Below are 21,456 nucleotides of genomic sequence, written 5' to 3'. Positions count from 1 at the left end.
CTAGAATGACGAGGCAGGACCAACTGCCTCATCTGTAGGCAGTGTCACGAACATTTTTTCTTCATGATAGGTTACAGGGGAATTACTGGATTTAAAATAAAGCTGCTTCTGCAATGCAGAAAAGCACTTCTGAACATGCATGTAGGACAAGCCTGAGTTCTGAGAGGGGCTGTGTTCTCCTAGGGTGCCTCAAGAGCAGCTCATAAAGCATTAACAGACATTTCAGTTTCATCTTCCACTTCTCCAATATCCTTTCCCAAAAAGCCCCCCTTTATCAAAAAAGGGGGGCTCATCTTCCTTATCAAATTTTATATTCAGCAGTATCCTCCAAAGTCTGCATAAAAATATATCCTGCCTGCAGCCAGAGGGCTGCCTGGGACTCCTAGTTAATGGTTTCACAGTTGCTAGAGGCCTAATTACAGAACTGAAGACATTCACCTGTACAAATAGAGTACTCCCTCCACAACTCAACTTGCACACCATGAGCCTGGCCATGAAGCCCTGCCAAGAGGGCTAGCCAGGGCTCAGCCTTCTGCAAACAAGGTATCACAGCCTCCAATAATCTGATGTGAAGACAAACGTTCTAACAAGAAAAGTCCAGAAGCACAGAAAGTTACACTGGGCAGTCACAATACCTCTTTAAAGAATCTATAAAGGCCATGCGCACATCTGGGGTTTTAGGGAGCTGCAACAGAAAAAGAGGCAGGTTAGGTACAAACTACACATTACACACATCTAAATGGGAGGATCAAAAAAGAGAAGCCAAAAGCAAATACTAACCACACGCGGCCTGAGCAAAGCGGGAAGGAACCGGGAAGTATAATATCGTCGCCTGAAAATACTGAGACAGAAAATAAATAAAGCAAAATATTAACCATGCCAAAGCCATGCAGTGCCATTTCATTACCACAACAGTTCATTTGGCTCTTCAAAACAAGAAATATTCATGTTGCCATGAACAACCACAGACAAATCAAGCTCAGATTAGCCAACAGTTATTAATTTCTTTAATTTTACTTTTTATTCCTTATCACATTTGTGGACTTTTAAAGGTGTGCACATGCCTTTTCACTCTCTACACAAATAACCTCTATTTAGATGGCTACTGAGGAAGGGAACAACATGGGAAGAACTTCCCAAAACCTCTTTTGCTCATATTGTCAATTTTTCTTGTTATTTTGATTTGGACTTGGCTTTTATTATTATTAGCATCATCATCATTATTATTGTCACCATTATCATCACTACTACTGCAGCTAAAACCCCGAAGAGCTGGAAAGCATGTGGTACCTGGCTTCTATCACAGATGTTGGGATCTTCCTTGTGTTTTCAAATATCTGAAGGGCCTTTTCAACATCATGAAGCGCCTGGCCCTGGGGCTGGCTCACACAAGTAACAAGGAAAGAAAGATGTTGTGAGAAATCAAGGATGACAATACTTTCCCTGCTTGTTCTTCCAGAGTTAGCAACAGTCAGCTGTGCTGGGAAGTGACTGAACAAACAACAGAATAACAAGAGCTACCTGATATGCAGAGTAAAACTGCAGGATGGAGGAGCAGAGCCTGAACCATCAGCCTGATTCATTAAGGTTGTAACAGCTATTCTGGGTCAGCTCAAAGGTCCATGTAGCTCTGTGCACACCTCCGACAGCAACTACAGCTGATACTCCTGCTTAACATCACATCATATATCCAGATGCACCCCATCAGGAACAGTATCTTTTCTGCTCCAGGTTTGGCTTATTGTTATTCTATTTTGCTTTGTACACTTAGAATTAAACCCCAGCCCATGCTACTACACTGAGAGGGACTGCCATCCCTGGTTTCTCTTGTCTGAGCTGTAAGTAAGCTTAAGACTACAACAACCTATGCCAGTTTCTCAGCTGACAAACAGATCAGACTTGGAAGAAATTACATTAAATCTTCATTTACAAGTTGCAGTTCATCACAGGACTAGATTTAATTGCAGTACACTCAGGCACCCCGTTGCCAGCCTGCATGTCATGTACTGCAGTTGACTGACTGTATAAATGAGGCCACTAGTCTACCATACTTGTGATAAAAATACAGGAAGGGACAATAAAGGCAAACACTTCCTTATCAATTACTGTTATTACCCAAAACTTATCACAAACCACAGTATGAAACTGCAGATTCCCTCCCCCAGTCTCCTTTGAGTGTGAACACCTTGATAAAACACTAAAAAGATGACATGCTATACTGAAAAGAATATATGTGTTGTAGAGATATTCCAGCCACTGTAGAGGTATTCCAGCCGCTCCAGCCAAAGAACTGGCTTCATTTGGAGCTGGGCTCAGATGCCTCTATACAAACGCCCGTAGCATGGGGAACAAACAGGAGGAATTAGAGATGTGTGCACGTCTACAGGGGTATGATATAATGGGCATCACAGAAACATGGTGGGATGGCTCCTATGACTGGAGTGTTGGAATGGAAGGTTACAGGCTCTTCAGAAAAGACAGGCCCGGCAGGCAGGGAGGGGGAGTCGCCTTTTATATTAGGGATAGGATGGAGAGTATAGAACTCTGTGTGGGGACAGGTGAGCAGTTTACAGAGAGTTTGTGGGTCAGGCTTAAAGGGAAAACAGCCATGGGAGACATTACTGTGGGGATCTGTTACAGACCGCCTGAACAAGAGGCCTCTGTGGGTGAAGCACTCTATAGACAGATAGAAACAGCCTCACACTCACAGGCCCTTGTTCTCAAGGGGGACTCAACCACCCTGACATCTGTTGGAGCAACGGAACGGCACAGCACAAGCAGTCCAGGAGGCTCCTCGATTGTGTGGAAGACAACTTCCTTCTGCAAGTAATAGAGGAGTCAACAAGGAGAGGTGCCATGCTTGACCTTGTGCTCACCAACAGGGAAGGGCTGGTTGAGAATGTGATGCTCCAGGGCAGCCTTGGATGCAGCGATCACGAGATAGTTGAGTTTGAGATCCTCCGGACAGTGCGAAGAGCATGCAGCAAGCTCAGTGCCCTGGGCTTCAACAGAGCAGACTTTGGCCTCTTCAGGAACCTGCTTAGTAAGGTTCCATGGGGTATAGCCCTGGAGAGCAGGGGGGGCCAAGACTGTTGGTTGATTTTCAAGGATCACCTGCTACAAGCTCAGGAGTGTTGTGTCCCAACTAGAAGGAAGTGCAGCAGGAGGGCCAGGAGACCTCCTTGGATGGATAAGGAGCTGCTGAGGAAACTTAGAGGGGGAAAAAAGAGGCTTATAAAAGGTGGAAGCAAGGACAGGAGGCCTGGGGAGAATACAGGGATGTTGTCTGGGAAGCTAGGGACCAGGTTAGGAAAGCTAAGGCCCAGTTAGAATTAAACTTGGCTAGGGAAGTGAAAGACAACAGGAAGGGATTCTATAGGTACACTGTGCATAAAGACAGACTAGGGACAATGTGGGTTCCCTGAGGAAGCTCTTGGGAGAACTGGCTACACAGGATTTGGAGAAGGCTGAGGTTCTGAATGACTTCTTTGCCTCAGTCTTCACTGGCAAAGGCTCCGACTGCACCACCCAAGTCTTGGAAGGCAGACGCAGAGACTGTGAGAATGAAGACCTTGGGCCCACTGTAGGAGAGGATCTGGTTCTAGATCATCTTAAGAACCTGAACGTGCACAAGTCCATGGGACCTGATGGAATCCATCCATGGGTCCTGAAGGAGCTGGCGAATGAAGTTGCTAACCCACTGGCCATCACATTTGAAAAATCATGGCAGTCAGGCGAAGTTCCTGATGACAGGAAAAAGGGAAATATAACCCCCATTTTCAAGAAGGGGACAATGGATGACCCAGGGAATTACAGACCAGCCAGTCTCACCTCTGTGCCTGGCAAAATCTTGGAGCACATTCTCCTGGACGGCATGCTAAGGCACATGAAAAACAACAAGGTGCTTGGTGACAGCCAGCATGGCTTCACTAAGGGGAAATCCTGCCTGACCAAGTTGGTGGCCTTCTGTGATGGGGCTACAGAACTGATGGACAAGGGTAGAGCAGTTGATGTCATCTACCTGGACTTGTGCAACGCATTTGACACTGTCCCACACGACATCCTTCTCTCTAAATTGGAGAGACATCAATTTGATGGATGGACCACTAGGTGGATAAAGAACTGGCTGGATGACCGCACACAAAGAGTTGTGGTCAATGGCTCAGTGTCCGGCTGGAGACCAGTAACGAGTGGTGTCCTCAGGGATGGGTGTTGGGACCAGTCTTGTTCAATATCTTTGTCGATGACATGGACAGTGGGATTGAGTGCGCCCTCAGCAAGTTTGCCGATGACACCAAGCTGTGTGGTCCGGTTGATACGCTGGAGGGAAGGGATGCCATCCAGAGGGACCTTGACACGCTTGTGAGGTGGGCTGATGCCAACATTATGAAGTTCAACCATGCCAAGTGCAAGGTCCTACACCTGGGTCAGAGCAATCCCAGGCACAGCCACAGGTCGGGCAGAGAAGAGATTCAGAGCGGCCCTGCAGAGAAGGACTTGGGGGTGCTGGTCAATGAGAAAATGAACATGAGCCGGCTGCAGTGTGCGCTCACAGCCCAGAAACCAACCGTATCCTGGGCTGCATCAAAAGGAGCGTGACCAAGGAGGTGATCCTGCCCCTCTGCTCTCGTGAGACCTCACTTGGAGTATTGCGTGCAGTTCTGGTGTCCTCAACATAAAAAGGACATGGAACTGTTGGAACAAGTCCAGAGGAGGCCACGAGGATGATCAGGGGACTGGAGCACCTCCTGTAGGAAGACAGGCTGAGGAAGTTGGGGCTGTTCAGCCTGGAGAAGAGAAGGCTGTGTGGAGACCTCATAGCAGCCTTCCAGTATCTGAAGGGGGCCTGTAGGGATGCTGGGGAGGGACTCTTCATTAGGGACTAAACAGGGGAAGTTTAGATTGACTATAAGGAGGAAGTTCTTTACTGTGAGGGTGGTGAGGTACTGAAATGGGTTGTCCAGGGAGGTTGTGAATGCTCCATCCCTGGCAGTGTTCAAGGCCAGGTTGGACAGAGCTTTGGGTGGGATGGTTTAGTGTGAGGTATCCCTGCCTATGGCAGGGAGGTTGGAACTAGATGATCTTAAGGTCCTTTCCAACCCTAACTATTCTATGATTCTATGATTCTATATATATAGAGATATATAAAATGCTTTCCTATGTGATCAAATCATTTGAAGCAAATCCCTCAAAGGAGATGCTACCAAATCTGAGGAGAATCTGCGTATTTATGGCCACTAACCCAAATTAACTCTGAAGAAGATTAGGCAGCGTGCTTAAACTTGGTAGGAATGGCAGAGAGGTGGATAACCTAAACTCTTTTCCAGAAGAGGGGCATGACTGATGAGAAAACTGTTAGCTACACCAGCAGTACCTGCACAGACTCATCTGTGGATGACAAGTCTTCATAGAGCCCCATATCTTCTATAGCAACCTATGTGAGGTTACAGAGATACACATGGTCACAACACAACTCTTATTTTAAGAGATCCAGGAAGAACTATTTGAAAAGAGACAATTTTGACTGACCTTGAGGTCATCCAGTCTGGTTTTAGCCAGAGTGATGTACTCCAAGAGAACAGACCGATGTTTCGTTGGCACAAAAGGCGGGTACATTATATGGACCTGAAATAAGAAATTCACAAGATTAGCCACTTTACAGTGCAGAAATTCTGTTTAATGTTTACAGCCATTTACCTCAAATATTCCCCAAAGAACATGTTATTGCTTCTTGTAGGATAAGCCATTTTCATGGCAACCAACAGGAAATTTTTCCCCAGCAACAATACAAATAAAAATCACTGATGTGCTTAAATTTAACTCCATGAAAGGAAAACTCCTTCTTGTCAAGTAAATAAAAATCTTGTACTTCCTTATTTCAGAAAGGTTTTGAATAATGTGTCAGCAGTAATGCAATTACTATAACAAGATTAATAATATCCTGAGCCTACTCAAAGCCACACACTTTGTAGTGTCTTTAGAAAACCATCTGCATTAGCATTTTCTCACCTTCAGGTACTGCGCTGGTTCAAAGGGCACCAGCTCTGACAAGAATTCAAAGAGGAAGACCAGAGCTTTCTTACTGCTTGTGTGGTGACTACCAGCATTCCCAAAGGAAGCCTAAAATAGGGAAAAATGACAACACAGCCTTTTGGCATGAAAGAATCCCAATCCCAGCAATGCTGCAACTAAGCGCACAATTCCCAGGCATGCGTTAGAGATCTGCTTCCTATCAGGAGAATATTCCTGGAGAAAGAATCTTTCTAAAGAATGACTGTAGGCCATTAGGAAGAAATTCTTTACTGAAAGTGATGAGACACTGAGCCAGGTTGCCCAGAGAAGCTGTGGCTGCCCCATCCCTGGCAGTGTTCAAGGCCAGGGCTTGGAGCAAGCTGCTCTAGGGGAAGATGTCCCTGTCCATGGCAGTGGGTCGGAACTGGTTGAGCTTTAAGGTCCCTTTCGACCCAGACCAGTCCAGGATTCTGTGATAAGTCTCCAGAGAAAGCTTATTGAAGTCTCTAGGGACCTTTTATTTTACCTTCTCTGTTCAATTTCCAGAGTCTGCCATGTCACGCTTAACACTCACTCTGATGTGCTGACATCAGAGGTAGACCAGTTAGAGGAGTTAAATAAGGTAACACTGAAATGCACCAAAAGGAGTGAGATTCATGAGGGAACCACACATCTGCAGGTTTCCACACAGGTTTACCCAAGCATTGTAAGGAAAATAAGCCAGTCTGAGACTATACAGAACATGACATGTACCTTTTGTTACATCCTGATCACTCCACCAGCAAAGGCTGCGTTTCAGATTTGCAAACTCATACAAAGGAATTTACAGGTTTAAATTATGTGGAGATTTGCATACCTAAAATACCTGCATATTTATAACTAGAAGCTAACAACCAATTATCTATAAGGTCAAACACAGCAATTACAGCTGCATGCAAACATCCAGGAAATATGAATGTTTCATCTGCAATAACCCACAGCTTATGCAATAACAACAGTGTTGGTTATCAAGATACTGAAATACATCCAAGATTATGATTATAACAGGAATTACATGTCTGCATTCCTGACAAATAATATGAGAAGGCAGGATGGACTTAAAAGATGAAAGGAAGGAAGACCAGAGAAAGCCAAATAACATGTTCTTTGCAGACATAAAGGCAGTAATGAATATTATATCATTCCTAATACCAATACAATCACTTACTACTATTTGCTTTCGGTTCTCCCACCTTTCCCCCCTAATTCCTGACTATCTTGTGTGAAAGTAGGCTTCCACTGTGCAGCAGAACACTTCTTATGCACAGGTTTCCTCACATACTTAGAGTCAGGCCGCAGTTCGTCTTACCTTAAACCATTTAGAGTAAGGCATGAACACAGCAGGGCCCTCTAGAGCAGCCTGCCGAGCTATCAGGAATGCTGTGATCATATTTTCCACGTCATAATTCCCAAAGGCCTTTATCAGAAGATGGCTCAGTAGATCTAGAAAAATAAAAAAATAACCCCAAACTTTGCTCTTCATACTGTTGTGTAATTTTCTACAGTAAATGAAGCCAAATAACTGCAATAAAATATCAGAAGGACATGTATTGAAGCATGGCGAACGTTTGAGGCCTGCTTGTATTTTTTCATGCACTTTCAACAGTCAACTCTTGGATTTCAACCTGCAGGAACTGCAGGGAGTCCAGCAATGAGATAATCAGTAAGAAGCTCTAAAAAACAAGGTCTGCTCGTAGAGGTGAGATACAAGAACTAAGCTCCAGTAACTGCTACTCCAATTAAGAATGAAGGTAACTATCAAATAACCATTCTTAGCAGCACACAGAGTTTGAGAAGTATCAGGCACAAGGCCTGGCATTCACATGGCCAGGCCACCAACACGGATGTCTGAAGGGAAAAGCAGATTTTTCTGCTTTTCCACGCAGGAATCTCAAAACAGCAACTATAAATGTCTATATTACACCAGTTGGCGTGGTCCTCTCAAGCACCTGAGAAACAAGTGAACATTAGCTTGAAAGTTTGCTGATACCTACATACCTTTGAAGAGCTGCTCAGCCTCAGCATGACAGACTGCCAGTGTGGAAACACAGGACAGGACATGCTGCCAATTCACTTCATGAGTCTCCAGCACTTGCTGCAGCTGGCTGATCGACTCCTTTGCACTGAATGCCACGAACAGCTAGAAGAGTGAAAACAATTTCAGCTATGACATGCAGCCACCCATAAGAGTGAAACACACCACCAGGATTAACATGCAGGTGTCTTTTGAAAAAGTTATCCTGTGTACATCTTCTGCATCAGCTTTCCAGAGCCAGATACCCTCCCAGACTGGGACTATCCCTGGCTAAAATAAACAGTACTATTCCAGCTCTTTCAGGAGTCATGTCATATTCTATAGCAGTGAAAATTCATATCTTCAGTTATCACTGTTGTTCTCATTAACAGCTTTGCACAAATGAAAACCCCAGTAGTACTCTCTTCATGCTTCCTCCTGCCTACAATTTCTAGCAGCTGTGACTGGAACACACTATTCAAAAAAAAAAAAAACTAATTTCAGATATTTCAGTGAATATAAACCCAACATAATAAAGTTCTCTTTGTGAAACCAGGGAGACCTACTTTGCGATACAAGGTAGTGAGCAGCGAACAGGTTCTTGTAAAGCTCCACTCTTTGTGCATGTGGATGGCATCGGACACTGCACCCAAAAAAACAGAAGTTTACTTTTCAGCAATAAAATAAATTTTAAAATACACCCAAACCCCTTAAGTTAACCACACACTTCCACAAAACATTTGGCTTTGGCAGCCAGATACTTCAAAAACTGCCCACTGAGATACTCTGTCTCCCATTCTTTTGTCTTTGGAACACAGTCTATGGCAACAAGGACAGTATCATTTCACTATGGCACTGCCATCTCAAAGCTGTTCTTGTGATCACATATTCATAGGCAAACAAAGAATCAGCGAGGAATCATCATTTTCCTCAGTAACTTCTCCCCACTGGAAGCCAGCAATGACACAGCTCTCCCACACAACAGGCAAGCAGCTCTAATCATAGCTCAGAGTGATTTTACCAGAGATTTTGTAGCCCAAACATATTTCTTCCTAAAACCATCAAGCTCCACAATTACTACTCGGGGATTAAAAGCCTTCCTGTCACTACCTCTGATCTACCAAAAGAAACACCCAGCCAGCAGAGAAAGGCCACATCTTATGAGTAAACCCAAACATGAGGGACCAGACTTGCTTTATCCCCAAGCTCTCTGCAGCACTGCCTCTCCCATCCAGTTACCCCTTTGGCCAGAACTGCTCCCAGAGGCCAGAGCTCTCCCGTGTCTGCCCCATAAAGGCTGCTATTACATGTGACTCTAAATATCTGTTCATGAGCCACTGGGTAAAGTTCTGTTTGAGGGTGCTGACTTTCCACCTACAGTTTTCTTCTGAAATACAGCCCTCTAGAGCCCACATTTTAGGGAGTTTTGGTTTTGTTTTTGGTTTGGTTTTTTTTTGTCTGAGCTGGCACCCTGCGTATATAGACCCTGGGAAAGAGCTGGGAAGCCAGGAGCTTCTCTGGCTCCTCCAGGCTGGACTAAGTGAGGCCTGGTGGGATGGAGCTCCGTATGCACGGTGACACACCCTGGAGACACTCACTTCTCCCCACCTATTCCTACCTTTCAACAATGGGTTGTAGGTAAGAACCTCGATCAGGGTGTGTCTAAAAAACTGCTGCAAGGAATCCGGATGAACTGCACTGTTATAAAGTGACACACTGAACACATTCAGCCTGTAAATGACAGGGAAATACTCAGAAACAATGCACAGGAAGTATGATAAACCAGGTGCTGATTAGGGTGAATTACTCTTTTTCCTTCTACATTCATCTCTCAAATTGCCAGATACACACCTTTTTTGTATGTATTTTTAAAATATCTATTGGTTACTCTACAGCATGTGGCCATCAGATTGACAAACTTGAATCTAATATATACTCCTGAACAGGATGGGACTTTGACATGTACAAAGTAGTTAAAACAAGTTTAGAAGGAACTGTAGAAGACAATGGCACCTTCCAGGTATTTCTGCTCAGAAGCAGAGTGAGAAAACTCAAGGATGCTCTAAGATCAGTTCTCACACTGCCAGAACACCCTTTCCTACCTGACACTTATATTTCTACAAGCATTTTTATTTGCACAGATTTTATTACAGAGAACACCAAACGTAAGTAACACTGTTGTGGGGTATGTGTAAATAAGTTACTAAAACTCATAACATTTGCTTTACTTCAGTAACAAGCATAACAGTGGATAAAAAAACCACCTCCTGACATTATTTGTAGGAACAGCATTTCTTACCAGAACCTCCTAGCTTGCAACATAGAAACACCTTCCTGCTTCTCTTTACCAACAGCATCAAGCACCCCTGTGCCCCAAAAGAAAGACACAAAGCCACAGTGAGAGAAATGGAAATGGAAAGAACTGTGACACTAAACAACTGGCAGGAACTAACAGGAACAAATAATTTGTGCACCTTTGAGAAGGTGACCCCATTAGGGAAATGTGCAGAAGCCATTCAACAACATTAAATTCTTACAAATTTTTTCAAGAGTGACAGAGAGACTCAAAAACTATTAACACTAACCTTGAACCAATTTAAAAGCGTTCCCAAGAATGTGCTAATAATTAAGCCCTCTAAAAATGCACATAAATTAGTATTTAACTTCCAAACCCAGCCCCAACTGTGCACTGCATCTGTGAGCATGAACACTGCAAAGCTGCGTGAGAGAGAAGCCTGTCTGTAGGCAGATTGGCAGAACCAAGCTTTGAATTAACAACCCTGGTAATAATGGTCTTAACTGCCGGGGCCAAAGAGGACACTGCGGTGAGTGCCACACATTCTAACTGCAGCAAGGCTTCATGTTACATTTGCTTAGCAGAAATGCTCTCAAAAGCTCAATCTGCCCCAAAATGACCGGTGGAGGTCAAACAGGTTTGCAGCTTGCACAGCCTACATCACTCAAAGCCCATGCATTGAGAAACCCTTTGCTTCACACCCTGCTGCATCTGTTTTCTCATCCCATCGTACCTTTAAAAGCCTCCTCTTGTAACAGTGAAAAAGATTTTGGTTTGTTTATTTGTTTATTAGGATAAGAGAACCACCTTAAAAGGAAATTTACTGACCTGTGTCCCTCACATGCCTTTAAGAGGCAGCCCACAGCATTAGTACATAATACCCTCCTCTCCTGCTACGGAATTCTTTAAGGTTAAGTAGGGGAGAACAGAGAAAAGGAGATAAACTCTACTTATCTTCAGGCACAGGAGTTCAATATAGCATTACTATGAAGCACAGTGCTCCCGTGCTACTCTCAGCCTTTCTCCTCGAGTAAAGCTCTTCATTAATAGTGAGTTATTTTGCATAGAGAATCCTAATGTTCTTCAAAGCAGCTGATTAGCTAAGCAAAACCCCTTAAAGGTGACCCAGAAGTATACACTAATAAAAATACCTTTTAAAGAAACTCATTTAATACAATTTTCAGACACACAGACTGCCAGTCAGTGGCAGAGCAGGCTGCACAAACGTGAAGGTCAAACGAAGAGCAGGTTAGCAGACTCCTGTCTGACTGCCAACTGCCTGCTTCTTTTCCTACAAAATCCCCCCTAGCCCTGCGTTTGGAAGGGTTATTTTTCAACTACCGGCATAAGGGCTTCCTGAGATGGGACTCATTAAATAATAAAGCACTTCTTGCAGCTTTCTGTTTTTAGAAACACTCCCTGAGGTCTGTGAGGCATCTCTGTCTACAGACAATGCTCCCTGAGAGACACGGGTACGGGATCAGGCTGGCAGTGCCCACCACAAGAGACACAGAAAGGAGGGAGCAGTCTCAGTGTCACATCCTGGTTTTCCATCATCCTACGGCAGAAGAAAAGCACTAACCTCTGCAGCAGCACCAAGCACGCTGCAGAACCATACCAGAAAAGAAAAAGGAGAAAGTGCTGTCACTAAGGAGACAGTGAAGTAACAGCAGCCACAGTCAGATTGTGCCAATACACTGGTGTAGGGCATGTGAGAAGATGCAAGCAAACACTTCCTCTGCTGTACAGCAGATACAGCAACTTACTGTGAAGATCATCTGTTACACAAGACAAAAATAACCCTCATGTGTTTAGTCTTTCTGCGTTGGATTTGCAATGCAAACCAGATGTTACTCCTTGAACTCTCAGCAACAGCATCTGGTCTGCCCTGGCCAAGACAGACACACTGTCCATAGCTTTTGAAGTCTGGCCGTCTAAAGACTGCACACCTACATTAGATGTCTTTGCTCAGCATTAAAAACAAAATAGGTTTCACAAAACATTAGTCTGCAAATCCAGACTGTGAGCCAGCAAAACTGCTTCCTTGCACCTAACTTTCTAAATTCAAAGTTTAATTCACTGAGCGGAAAAAAAAATTATCCTAGCCTAACCTCTCTGCTACAATTGCTTCCAATCCAACTTGTCAAAAACCAGCTCGGATACCTGCCTGATGTTGCAGCTGGGAGCATCAAAATGAACTAGGATAAAAGGCAAGAAATTATCTGCAGTGTCAGGAGACACTCACTTTACAAGAGCAAAGGGAAAAGCAGAGGCACAAAGAATCAATGACACAAATATTACGCAGAGGAAAAGATTCCCAGGCAAAGTATTTTTTCACAGAGACTCAGAACTGAACAAGGAACATAAGTCTAGCAAACTGACTGCACAAAGCTACAAATCACAAGAATACTTACACGTCAACATTCTTTGTAAGACAGCATGACAGATCTGTTCAAAATTGACAAATTAAAACCATTTAGAGTTTAAGAGCCAGTTATATTCAAAGTCAATTGACTCAAAAAAATAATTCTATCCCTCTTAATTTAAAGCTTAACTTTTACCTCAACCTGCAATCCAGAACAGATACAATAGACAGAGGGCAAGCACTTCCCATGCTTACCAGCACTCCACTTACCAGCTTTATATTTAAATGAAAAGAAAAAAAAAAAAAAGCAATTAAGGTGAAACTGGGGAAGCTTAAAAAGCCCTTTACGTGCCACCTTGGAGAAATTCTCTATTAAAAAAACGCTCTGTTCTGGTTTCACCATTTCCTCCTCACCCACCCTTAGCACCTGGACCACCACCCTTTCTTTGTGGCTCTATGCTCAGATTTCTTTATATTCAGCAAGGCACAGAGGTGCATAATGGAACTAATCTTTCAACAACCATTTGTAAATAGGTTCATTTTGTCCTTACATTGGGGACCTTATTGAATTTCAACTTCATTCCCAGTTCCAAATTTTGCTGAAAGCCATTCTGAAGAAACATGACAGCAAAGTCTGCAAATCAAGAAAGAATTAGTGTTTCAGCATCCCCCTTTCATTAAAGATCCCTTGCTCTTTGGCCTCCTCATCCCACTTTCCCAATAGTGCTAGTGCTTGAAAAGCTTCATTCACTATACAGCAGTTGGCAGGGATCATGTATTTTCTTGGAGTAAAATGACTCCCAGGCAAAAGGACCAAGAACAATGGGTAGCAAGGAGCACAGAAACATTAAAAGAATTACAAAGACTAAAGCAATTCCAGGTTTCATGCTCTATTACCACTGCAGAAATATGGATTGTGCCTGACCACCCGCACCAAGTCAAAGATGTAACTGCAACTCTTCAGTCAAATTGTGTAGTGATTTTTTGTTTTCTAAACAAAACCACCAAATAAATAATAGAAAATGACAGGAGGCAAAATGGAACTGTTAAATATTTCCGGTCTATATCACTTTGCAGGATTGTTACATCCTCAGTGCATGATCCCTATTCCATACACCCTGCAACTATGCTTTCCTGGGATACTATAACTCAAAGGGATATAGAAAAATCAAACCAATTAACTTTTAAGGGGAAAAAATGGCTAAATTCTCCACAAATATGAAAATATATTCCCCTCACTGAAACCAAGTACAATAATACAAAGCTTGGGATCAACTTCTACACCTCCTAGCCTTTGACTTGCACAGCCCTCACCACAGGCTGAGCAAACCAGTGCCCAGTTGAGTCTTGCCTGAGAGAACATGCCCAGCGAGCTCCATGTCCGCAGAGGACTCCACTGCCTGTTCACAGAGGCCACGGAGGCAACTGCACAACCACTCCACTGCAGCAGAGGCAGATGGGCTGCTGAGAGCAAACAAAAACACATTCAATTCAATCCCTCCTGCTTTTGTGCTTGGGTTGGTTTTCTTTTCTACCACCATCCTCTTGGACTCAGGAAACAGTCATCTGTGTAGGACTCTGCCCTCTATGTGGCATTTCCGTCTTTTAATTTGGACCAGTAAGAGCTTTATTTGCTTTATAAAAAGATTCCACAACAAACACATCCAAACGAAAACATACATGTGAAATTGTGCGTTCAATTATTTCCTAGTCTCTGGCATTGAAGTGTTTCCATTTAGAAAGTTCTCCTAGACAAAAGACTTTGGTTCCAGTTCCAGCCTGGTCTGTGTTGGAAGGGACCTTAAAGCTCCTCCAGCTCCAACCCCTGCCACGGGCAGGGACCCCTTCCACTGGAGCAGCTTGCTCCAAGCCCCTGTGTCCAACCTGGCCTTGAGCACTGCCAGGGATGGGGCAGCCACAGCTTCTCTGGGCACCCTGTGCCAGCGCCTCAGCACCCTCACAGGGAAGAGCTTCTGCCTAAGAGCTCAGCTCAGTCTCTCCTGTTCAGGTTTGGACCCATTGCCCTAATTTCTAAGATACTTAGATAAAAATGCTTTGGGGGCAAAAAAATTAAAAAAAAACCTCTTAGTCTATCCCTTTGGTTTCCCTAAATCTGAAGTACAATGGGCACTGAAGGCTTTTTTCCAATCCCAGTAAAAGACAAATAAACCAGTATCAAAACCCCAAAAGATTACTGCAACATTCCTTTGACACCATTAAGAAGGCAACCTGAATTTCACAAAGCATAACTGGGTTGTTAGCTCTGTATTGGTAAAAAAAAGCATAGTAAAACCAAATCAATTCTTAGTATTCTCTGGAGATTAGCTCTGCCAAACCTTACTGAAGTGTACGGGTTTGTGAAGACAGAAGCACACAGCTTCTGCAAAGCTTCTCCTCAAGAGCAGCACTAACTCTTATACGCTGAGTTTCCAAAGCTGACCCAGAGGCACAGTCATGTGAACTAAAGGAGCTGTGTTACCAAGTCCAGCACATCACAGTAACCACACACACACACAGAGCCAGTGAAACAAAGCACTAGGTAAAATATCACCCAGGACTCTCACTGAACCATTTCACTTCGTCTCTGATTCACACCCATCAGACAACCACCACACCTTGAACTGACCAATTAACCCAGAGTAACCTCTCAAATGCAGGATAACTTCTTAAATCCTGCTAATCTGATCACTCACCAGCATCTGACTATATTCTTAGTCCAGAATACTCACGACTAATCCCTGATTATATTTCAATAGGCTTTAAGAGATTAAATACATCTGCAAACCTATAAACCTCTGCTCACCTCTCCAGCAGCTGTCCCAGACCAATGATGTCACCTCTGTACAGATGCCACGCAGCTTCCAGCACCGGAGGGTCCTAACGAGATCCCACAATTAGGTCATAGTCTGCATTTTGCAGTTAACATTTGTCTAACAGAAATTAAATATTAAAAATAAAGATTAATTCACTTTATTCAGACTATCCAGAACTTACTGAAATTTGAAAATGACAACATAGGAAATACCAGCCAAGGACAAATTATGTTTGATTTTTCCTTCCTACAAAACTTAGATGTTTTTAGGCTGAAGGTACTTTACAACTTTAAATTTTCATGGTCAAGTAATAAATAGATCCATCATTGTCCCTCAGAATAATGCTGATTCTGCATATTCAGAGGAGCAGTGGACACCCCACGAAACTGGTAACACCACTAAGTTTCAAGTCTTGTTAATTCAGATCCAGAAACAGATTAGAGAACATCACGTGGCATAGTAACTGTTTATTAGCCTCTGTGAAGCAAGTTCACTGCTTTCAAATCCATTTCCCAATAGGAGACTACAGAAAGAGAAACTACAATCATTTGGGCCGAGAGGGTGATAGACACAGAGGTAGGCTCTAGATAGAAACACTCCCAGACAGAAACAAAGCTTTCACACCTCGTGAAGGAAAAGGTACCTGGGAGTTTTGGACACACACAGGCCATTCCGAAGAAAAGGCAAACCCCAGGAGTTTCCTTTAGTGAGCAGCAGCTGCCTCTCAGCATGACCCTGGACTCACCCACATACTTTGCCTTTGACAACCTAATTCTTTAGTGTAACAATCTCAATTACACAGCAATACTTGATCTCCATGTCTACCTGAGAACAAGGAGATCTCAATCAGCCTACAGAACACACAGAATTCTATTTTCAGCCCAGGATGGGATATTTGAGACTGGTGCATGCCTCTTTATCCTGGCAGATCAGCCTCTTCCTTGTTTCCCACTGGAGCAGTGAGCAATCAGAACTGCCCCACTCACAAAACATCCTCAACTCTTCTTAGAGCATCACTTATCTTAAGAAAACAAACCACCCAGATGAAATCAAGACAACACATTTGTAAAGCAACATGACCTGTTACCCCTATCCTTTTTCTCTCAAGCCATTTTCTCCAGGAACTCACTTGGGCTTATCACCATTCCCAGATAAATGGAGGGGTAAACCAGAATACCACTGAATATTGCTGGCAAAACACATAAAGGACTTCTGGGGCCTTGCCACTGCACAGCCAGCTGGGAGGTTCTGCACTGCTTGGTTAGTTGACCCAGATTGCTTAGCCCACACAGCAAACCTATGTGTCAACTGATGAGTACTTCAGTGGTAGCAGCAGGGCAGCAAAGCTAAATAGGGAAGAAATTTATAAACCCCCCTCCCCCCTCCAGTGTCTAACTGCAGTGTCACTTCAGATGAGTTTAATCCCATCAGCCTTGCTGTAACTCCAGGCACTGAAATGCCATGCCCTTCTCTAGCTGGTTCCTAGTGGGGACCAGCTGTGCCAAAGACAAATGGAAACAGTTCAACATCTCCTCCTCTACTAAGTCCTCTTCAAAGGAGTAAATCGTGCTTCAGGGGCAATGAACTTCCTTTAAAATAATAAAAAAACAAAGAAAAAACCCACCATTAATAATTCAGTTCATGCTTTTGAAAGTTCAGAAAGCCCACAGTCATCCTCAGGAGGAGTTCATGACTGCAGTCGAGCAGAGCAGGGATAAGCAGTGGCAAGACTGCTCTAGGTCACCAAAAAACCCACCAGTGGAACCTGAACAGAATTCACAGAACTTCACTAGGCCATTTAACAGTTATCCCTGACCATCATGGGAGAGATGGGGTGAAAACACACTACCACATTCCACAGGAAGCCTAAATGGTCTGTAACACAGCAACATTTCTCTTACCTTCATTTTCCACATTTCTTGACAGAAGAAAGAGCGAGAGAACACATTGTTCGCCAGCAAATCCTTGATTGATTGAAGCAAGGAAGACAACCTCTTCTGGAAGCACCCCAGAAATGAAGCATAAATAATTTCCTTTGTAAATAACACAGTCTTCAAAAAACAAATTTGTTGCTTTTCCCTGTTTATTGCTTTCTAAAGGTTTGAATAGTGAATTCATAGGAAAGGCCCAAACTTTTCATTTTAAGGCTGAACTGAAGGCAACCTGGCTGACATCAGCAACACCTACATGTTTGGGTGACTTTACCAGAACAGATAAACTAGGTTTAAAGTTAAACCTAACATTACTGTTTTCTTGATAAACTAAATGTAAACCTTTTCCCTTACTCTCTGGTCCAAGTTCAGCAGTGGGACTGTAGAGGGGCTCGCAGAAGCCTGGCAGATCCGTTCGATGTTGGTAATTGCATTTTTGGCTGCCAGTACTGCTGGAGGCACACCCAACCTTGAGGCCTGTTCCTGCAGAACAGAGACTAGGGAAAAAAAAAAAACACAAGAGAAGAAAAACAACCAAACCATACAGCTGTCAGCATGGGAGAAAAAAAAGGTTTGAAAACGTGACTATGAAGACAGAAGCCCCAAGTCTTAAATCTCTTCCAGCACAGATGTCATTTGTTGCACTAGGCAAGTCACTTTCATTTCCATGTATCATTCATTTACTGCACATAAAACAGATGCAGAACAACCACTGAGGTGGAATATCCTTGTGAAGCAGATTTCTGTATTTCAGACTCATGGGGCTCACAGTAACACTTTCAAGTCAAATCAAAATACTCAGTGGGGTGCCATCAGCAAATAAGTAAGAGACACGTAGAATCATAGAATCATTTAGGTTGTAAAGGACCTTTAAGATCACAGAGTCCAACCATTAACCCATCAGGTTTCTCTCTCAATAGTTTCCCTTCCACAGCAGGTCAGATTGTACCATTTGTTTTGCTTATCAAGATGCATTGTTTGTATCAAATGTTAATATTCAAAATACTTGGTTAGTACTGAATAGCATACGATTTTATCTGTACCTTTTATTTCCAAAGGCTGTCATGCTAGCAACATGCAGCTCCAACCAAAAAAGGCAAAAAATTAACTATAAAAATAATGTGGAAGACCAAATAAAAAGCAGCTGGGTGGGAGACCAGAACAATGAAAATAAAGTAAAACTGGTATCACATTTAACAGACAAAAATTCATTACATGAAGAAAGCTTTTTTTTCCACATCTGTCTCCAATAGATCCTCTTTTACTCACCTAAAAGTGATTCTGATGGTGCTTCCTGGTGTTCTGCGCCATCCTTTCCAGCTGGCTTGACTGAATCTTGCACCTGCAAGCCAAAAACCTAACAGTCTTAGATGTCTGTTACACACATTTACACACCTACACTTTCCAAAGCTCTGGCACTACTGGGGGCTGGTGCAATTGAAGTGAAAGTAACACTCCCAAGCTCCCATATGGTTATGGTAAACCAGAGATTTCAGGGCACCTCACAGGAGACATACATATAGTTATTATCATTTTATGCAAAGAAAGGGATACAGGTCACCCAACACATCAGCAGCAGCAGCAGGAACAGAATTTCTATCTTTCAAGTCCCTTCTGTGAAGCCACACTGCCATAAATATTTGGTGAAACATGTCAAAATGTTGGATCCTTCTCTAGTTAAATGCTCTTTTTATAAAGACAAACGATCTCTAGAGAAAGAAGCATCCTTGTGGCTGAACTATGGCAAGTATTGGAGCTGCCTATTGCAGTTACAGAAAAAGCTTTCTCCAGTGGATGAGAAGAGGGTGGAATGTGGCCAAGTCAGAATATTGGCTCACGTGTCTGTACAGGCAGATTACACAGGTTTTCATAAAGACAGTCACATTAGTTGGAAGCAGGTGGCAATTCAGAGGAAACCCAAGTCTCTCCGGATTTCCTCCTATCCTGTACTCATAAGAAGCCAGTTCTGACCCCACGAAAAAGGGGCTGGGTTTTCCCTCTCACAAAGCCAAACCATGCTTAACCATTTTTAGTCTGTAACAATAAAATACAGAAGAACAAAGGAAAAACAAAATAATAATCTAATTTCTGCAACACAGACTTGTAAACTGCAGATTACCCCTACAGTGCTGTTTTTTCTTTCCATGTATCATGAGAAAGGTCTTCCCAGGGCATCCACTCTACAGCTGCCCTAGGAAGAACACCTCCAACTGGGATCTCCCACCATTCCCCACCCCAAACCACCCCACTCCTACCTCCAGGAGGAAGTCATTCAGGTTCTGATGGTGATCCAGAAGGCGCAGCGCTGCTTCCTGAAGCTCTGCTCCGCTTCCAAAACCACTTTTCCGTTTCCTGGCTCTCCCTGCTGAGAAGTTTGATTTATTTTATAACCCTAGCTCGCTCTGGCAGCCCCCACTGAGGACACCTCCCTCTCTTCGCTGCCACAGCACACACCACTGACAGCGCAAAGGCAGGCCCAGGCTGTCATTACCCAGCAGCATGCCAGGAGCAGCACGGGGTGTTTGGGCACGGCTCGGTGGGCAGTTCTGCAGACAAAGCCCCGCGGCCTTCAGCATGAGCAGCCCAGCGCAGGCAAAGACCCGTCAGGCACTGTCAGCCTGCAAAGGCCCTTGCACAAAGCACCCACAGTGGAGCCCTGGCACCACCACCACCACCACCCCCCCAGGACAGTAACCGCGCCGGGGCCACCAGGTTTTGGAACAGGGTTTACGGGCGGAGCAGGGCTGAGAAGGAGCTGAGGTGAGGGGCGGCCAGCGGCCCAGAGCACCGCGGAGCCTGGAGGAAGAGCGGTGTATGAAAGCACAGAGCGGGCATCCAGTCCCCCCTTGCCCTCCGCTGTCCCCGCAGGAAGCACCGGGACAGGAGAGCACCAGTGCCACCTCAGCCCGCACCTACCCAGCAGAGCCCGCCACGTCCCGCGGCCCGACCCCGCCATGACAGCCACACGGCCGCTTCCCGCCAACCAAACCCGCCCGCTCTGCGCCGCCATTGGCTGTCCGCTGCGGAGGCCGCCGCCGCCCATTGGTTGGAGCGCGTCGTGGACCCGCCCGCCCATCCGCCATGTTGGGGAGGGCGGTCGGTGTTGATGGCGGTGGGTGGGTGTTGTGGCAGGCCCTGGGCTGAGGTGGCTGAGGTGGCTGAGGTGGCTGAGGTGGCTGAGGTGGCTGAGGTGGCTGAGGTGGCTGAGGTGGCTGAGGTGGCTGAGGTGGCTGAGGTGGCTGAGGTGGCTGAGGTGGCATGAGGGGGAAGACGCTGGCAGAGGGCACGGTAAGAGGGGAGCGCTCTCCACATGGCTGCTTGTGGCAGTGTGTGTAGTGCAGGGGTAGCTCAGGCTGCAGCCATGATATGGCGGCCAGGAGAAGGACTTTTACCTGACAGGCCCTGAGGGGAAGCTGCCCGCCTGTGGGGGGCTCAGCACAACAGCGACAGACGGGAAGCCCCCCCCCCGGGCTGCCCGGTCCAGGCCACGAGGGCTGGGGACATCCATCCATGCCTCAGACCGCTGCCTGGTGCAGCATTGGCAGGACCAGCGCTGTCAGCCACAGCATTTCCCTGCTCCTGGGGTGTCCTGGTTATCCTGAGCGCAGGACCCATTGCCCTGGGTGCAGCAGACACAAGGTATTTGTTTGTGCCAAGTTTGCACAAAAAGGGTACTGGGTGGTATTCCACAGAGCTAGCACTCCGGCCATAGTTTCACCTGTTTATACAATCAGCTGAGGTTAGTAAGTCCCTGTAACCCTCCAACCATTTAACAGCTTGACAATTAGTTTTCATGCAGTTACATCATTGGTTCCTTACTATGCATGCTCAGGAAAAGGTCTTTTAAACCGGGTTTGGGTCTTTTGACTTGAAGGTGTGATTTTTATTATTCTATTGAGAATAGTTCATCTAAAAGACACCCTAATGTTGTGCTGACCATCAAAGCCATACCTTGACAATGTCCATGTGTTTTCAGGATCCGCCAT

At 44.7% G+C, this 21,456-nt stretch overlaps 1 protein-coding gene across 1 annotated transcript in view; it reads right to left on the bottom strand.

Annotated features, from left to right (window-relative positions):
- The window catches only part of FANCA (FA complementation group A), a 40,318-nt gene extending 18,862 nt beyond the window's left edge, over nucleotides 1-21,456 (bottom strand). The window contains exons 1-23 of the mRNA XM_065662783.1: nucleotides 21,422-21,456; nucleotides 20,863-20,997; nucleotides 20,387-20,743; nucleotides 20,118-20,266; nucleotides 19,726-19,832; nucleotides 18,740-18,812; nucleotides 17,825-17,967; nucleotides 17,441-17,536; nucleotides 15,530-15,603; nucleotides 14,078-14,190; nucleotides 13,278-13,360; nucleotides 12,776-12,809; nucleotides 10,365-10,431; nucleotides 9,684-9,796; nucleotides 8,632-8,708; nucleotides 8,050-8,191; nucleotides 7,361-7,494; nucleotides 6,010-6,120; nucleotides 5,530-5,625; nucleotides 5,375-5,434; nucleotides 1,291-1,379; nucleotides 781-841; nucleotides 636-685 (exon numbers count right to left, since the gene is read on the bottom strand). Coding sequence (XP_065518855.1) covers nucleotides 636-685; nucleotides 781-841; nucleotides 1,291-1,379; nucleotides 5,375-5,434; nucleotides 5,530-5,625; nucleotides 6,010-6,120; nucleotides 7,361-7,494; nucleotides 8,050-8,191; nucleotides 8,632-8,708; nucleotides 9,684-9,796; nucleotides 10,365-10,431; nucleotides 12,776-12,809; nucleotides 13,278-13,360; nucleotides 14,078-14,190; nucleotides 15,530-15,603; nucleotides 17,441-17,536; nucleotides 17,825-17,967; nucleotides 18,740-18,812; nucleotides 19,726-19,832; nucleotides 20,118-20,266; nucleotides 20,387-20,743; nucleotides 20,863-20,997; nucleotides 21,422-21,456 — 2,399 coding nt within the window. The remainder of the gene's footprint in view (nucleotides 1-635; nucleotides 686-780; nucleotides 842-1,290; nucleotides 1,380-5,374; nucleotides 5,435-5,529; nucleotides 5,626-6,009; nucleotides 6,121-7,360; nucleotides 7,495-8,049; nucleotides 8,192-8,631; nucleotides 8,709-9,683; nucleotides 9,797-10,364; nucleotides 10,432-12,775; nucleotides 12,810-13,277; nucleotides 13,361-14,077; nucleotides 14,191-15,529; nucleotides 15,604-17,440; nucleotides 17,537-17,824; nucleotides 17,968-18,739; nucleotides 18,813-19,725; nucleotides 19,833-20,117; nucleotides 20,267-20,386; nucleotides 20,744-20,862; nucleotides 20,998-21,421) is intronic.

The sequence above is a fragment of the Lathamus discolor genome, chromosome Z (assembly GCF_037157495.1).
Source record: "Lathamus discolor isolate bLatDis1 chromosome Z, bLatDis1.hap1, whole genome shotgun sequence".
In the NCBI taxonomy this organism is placed as follows: domain Eukaryota; kingdom Metazoa; phylum Chordata; class Aves; order Psittaciformes; family Psittacidae; genus Lathamus; species Lathamus discolor.
Note: the sequence above shows the minus strand (reverse complement) of the source record. Positions and strands in the feature narration are given on the sequence as shown.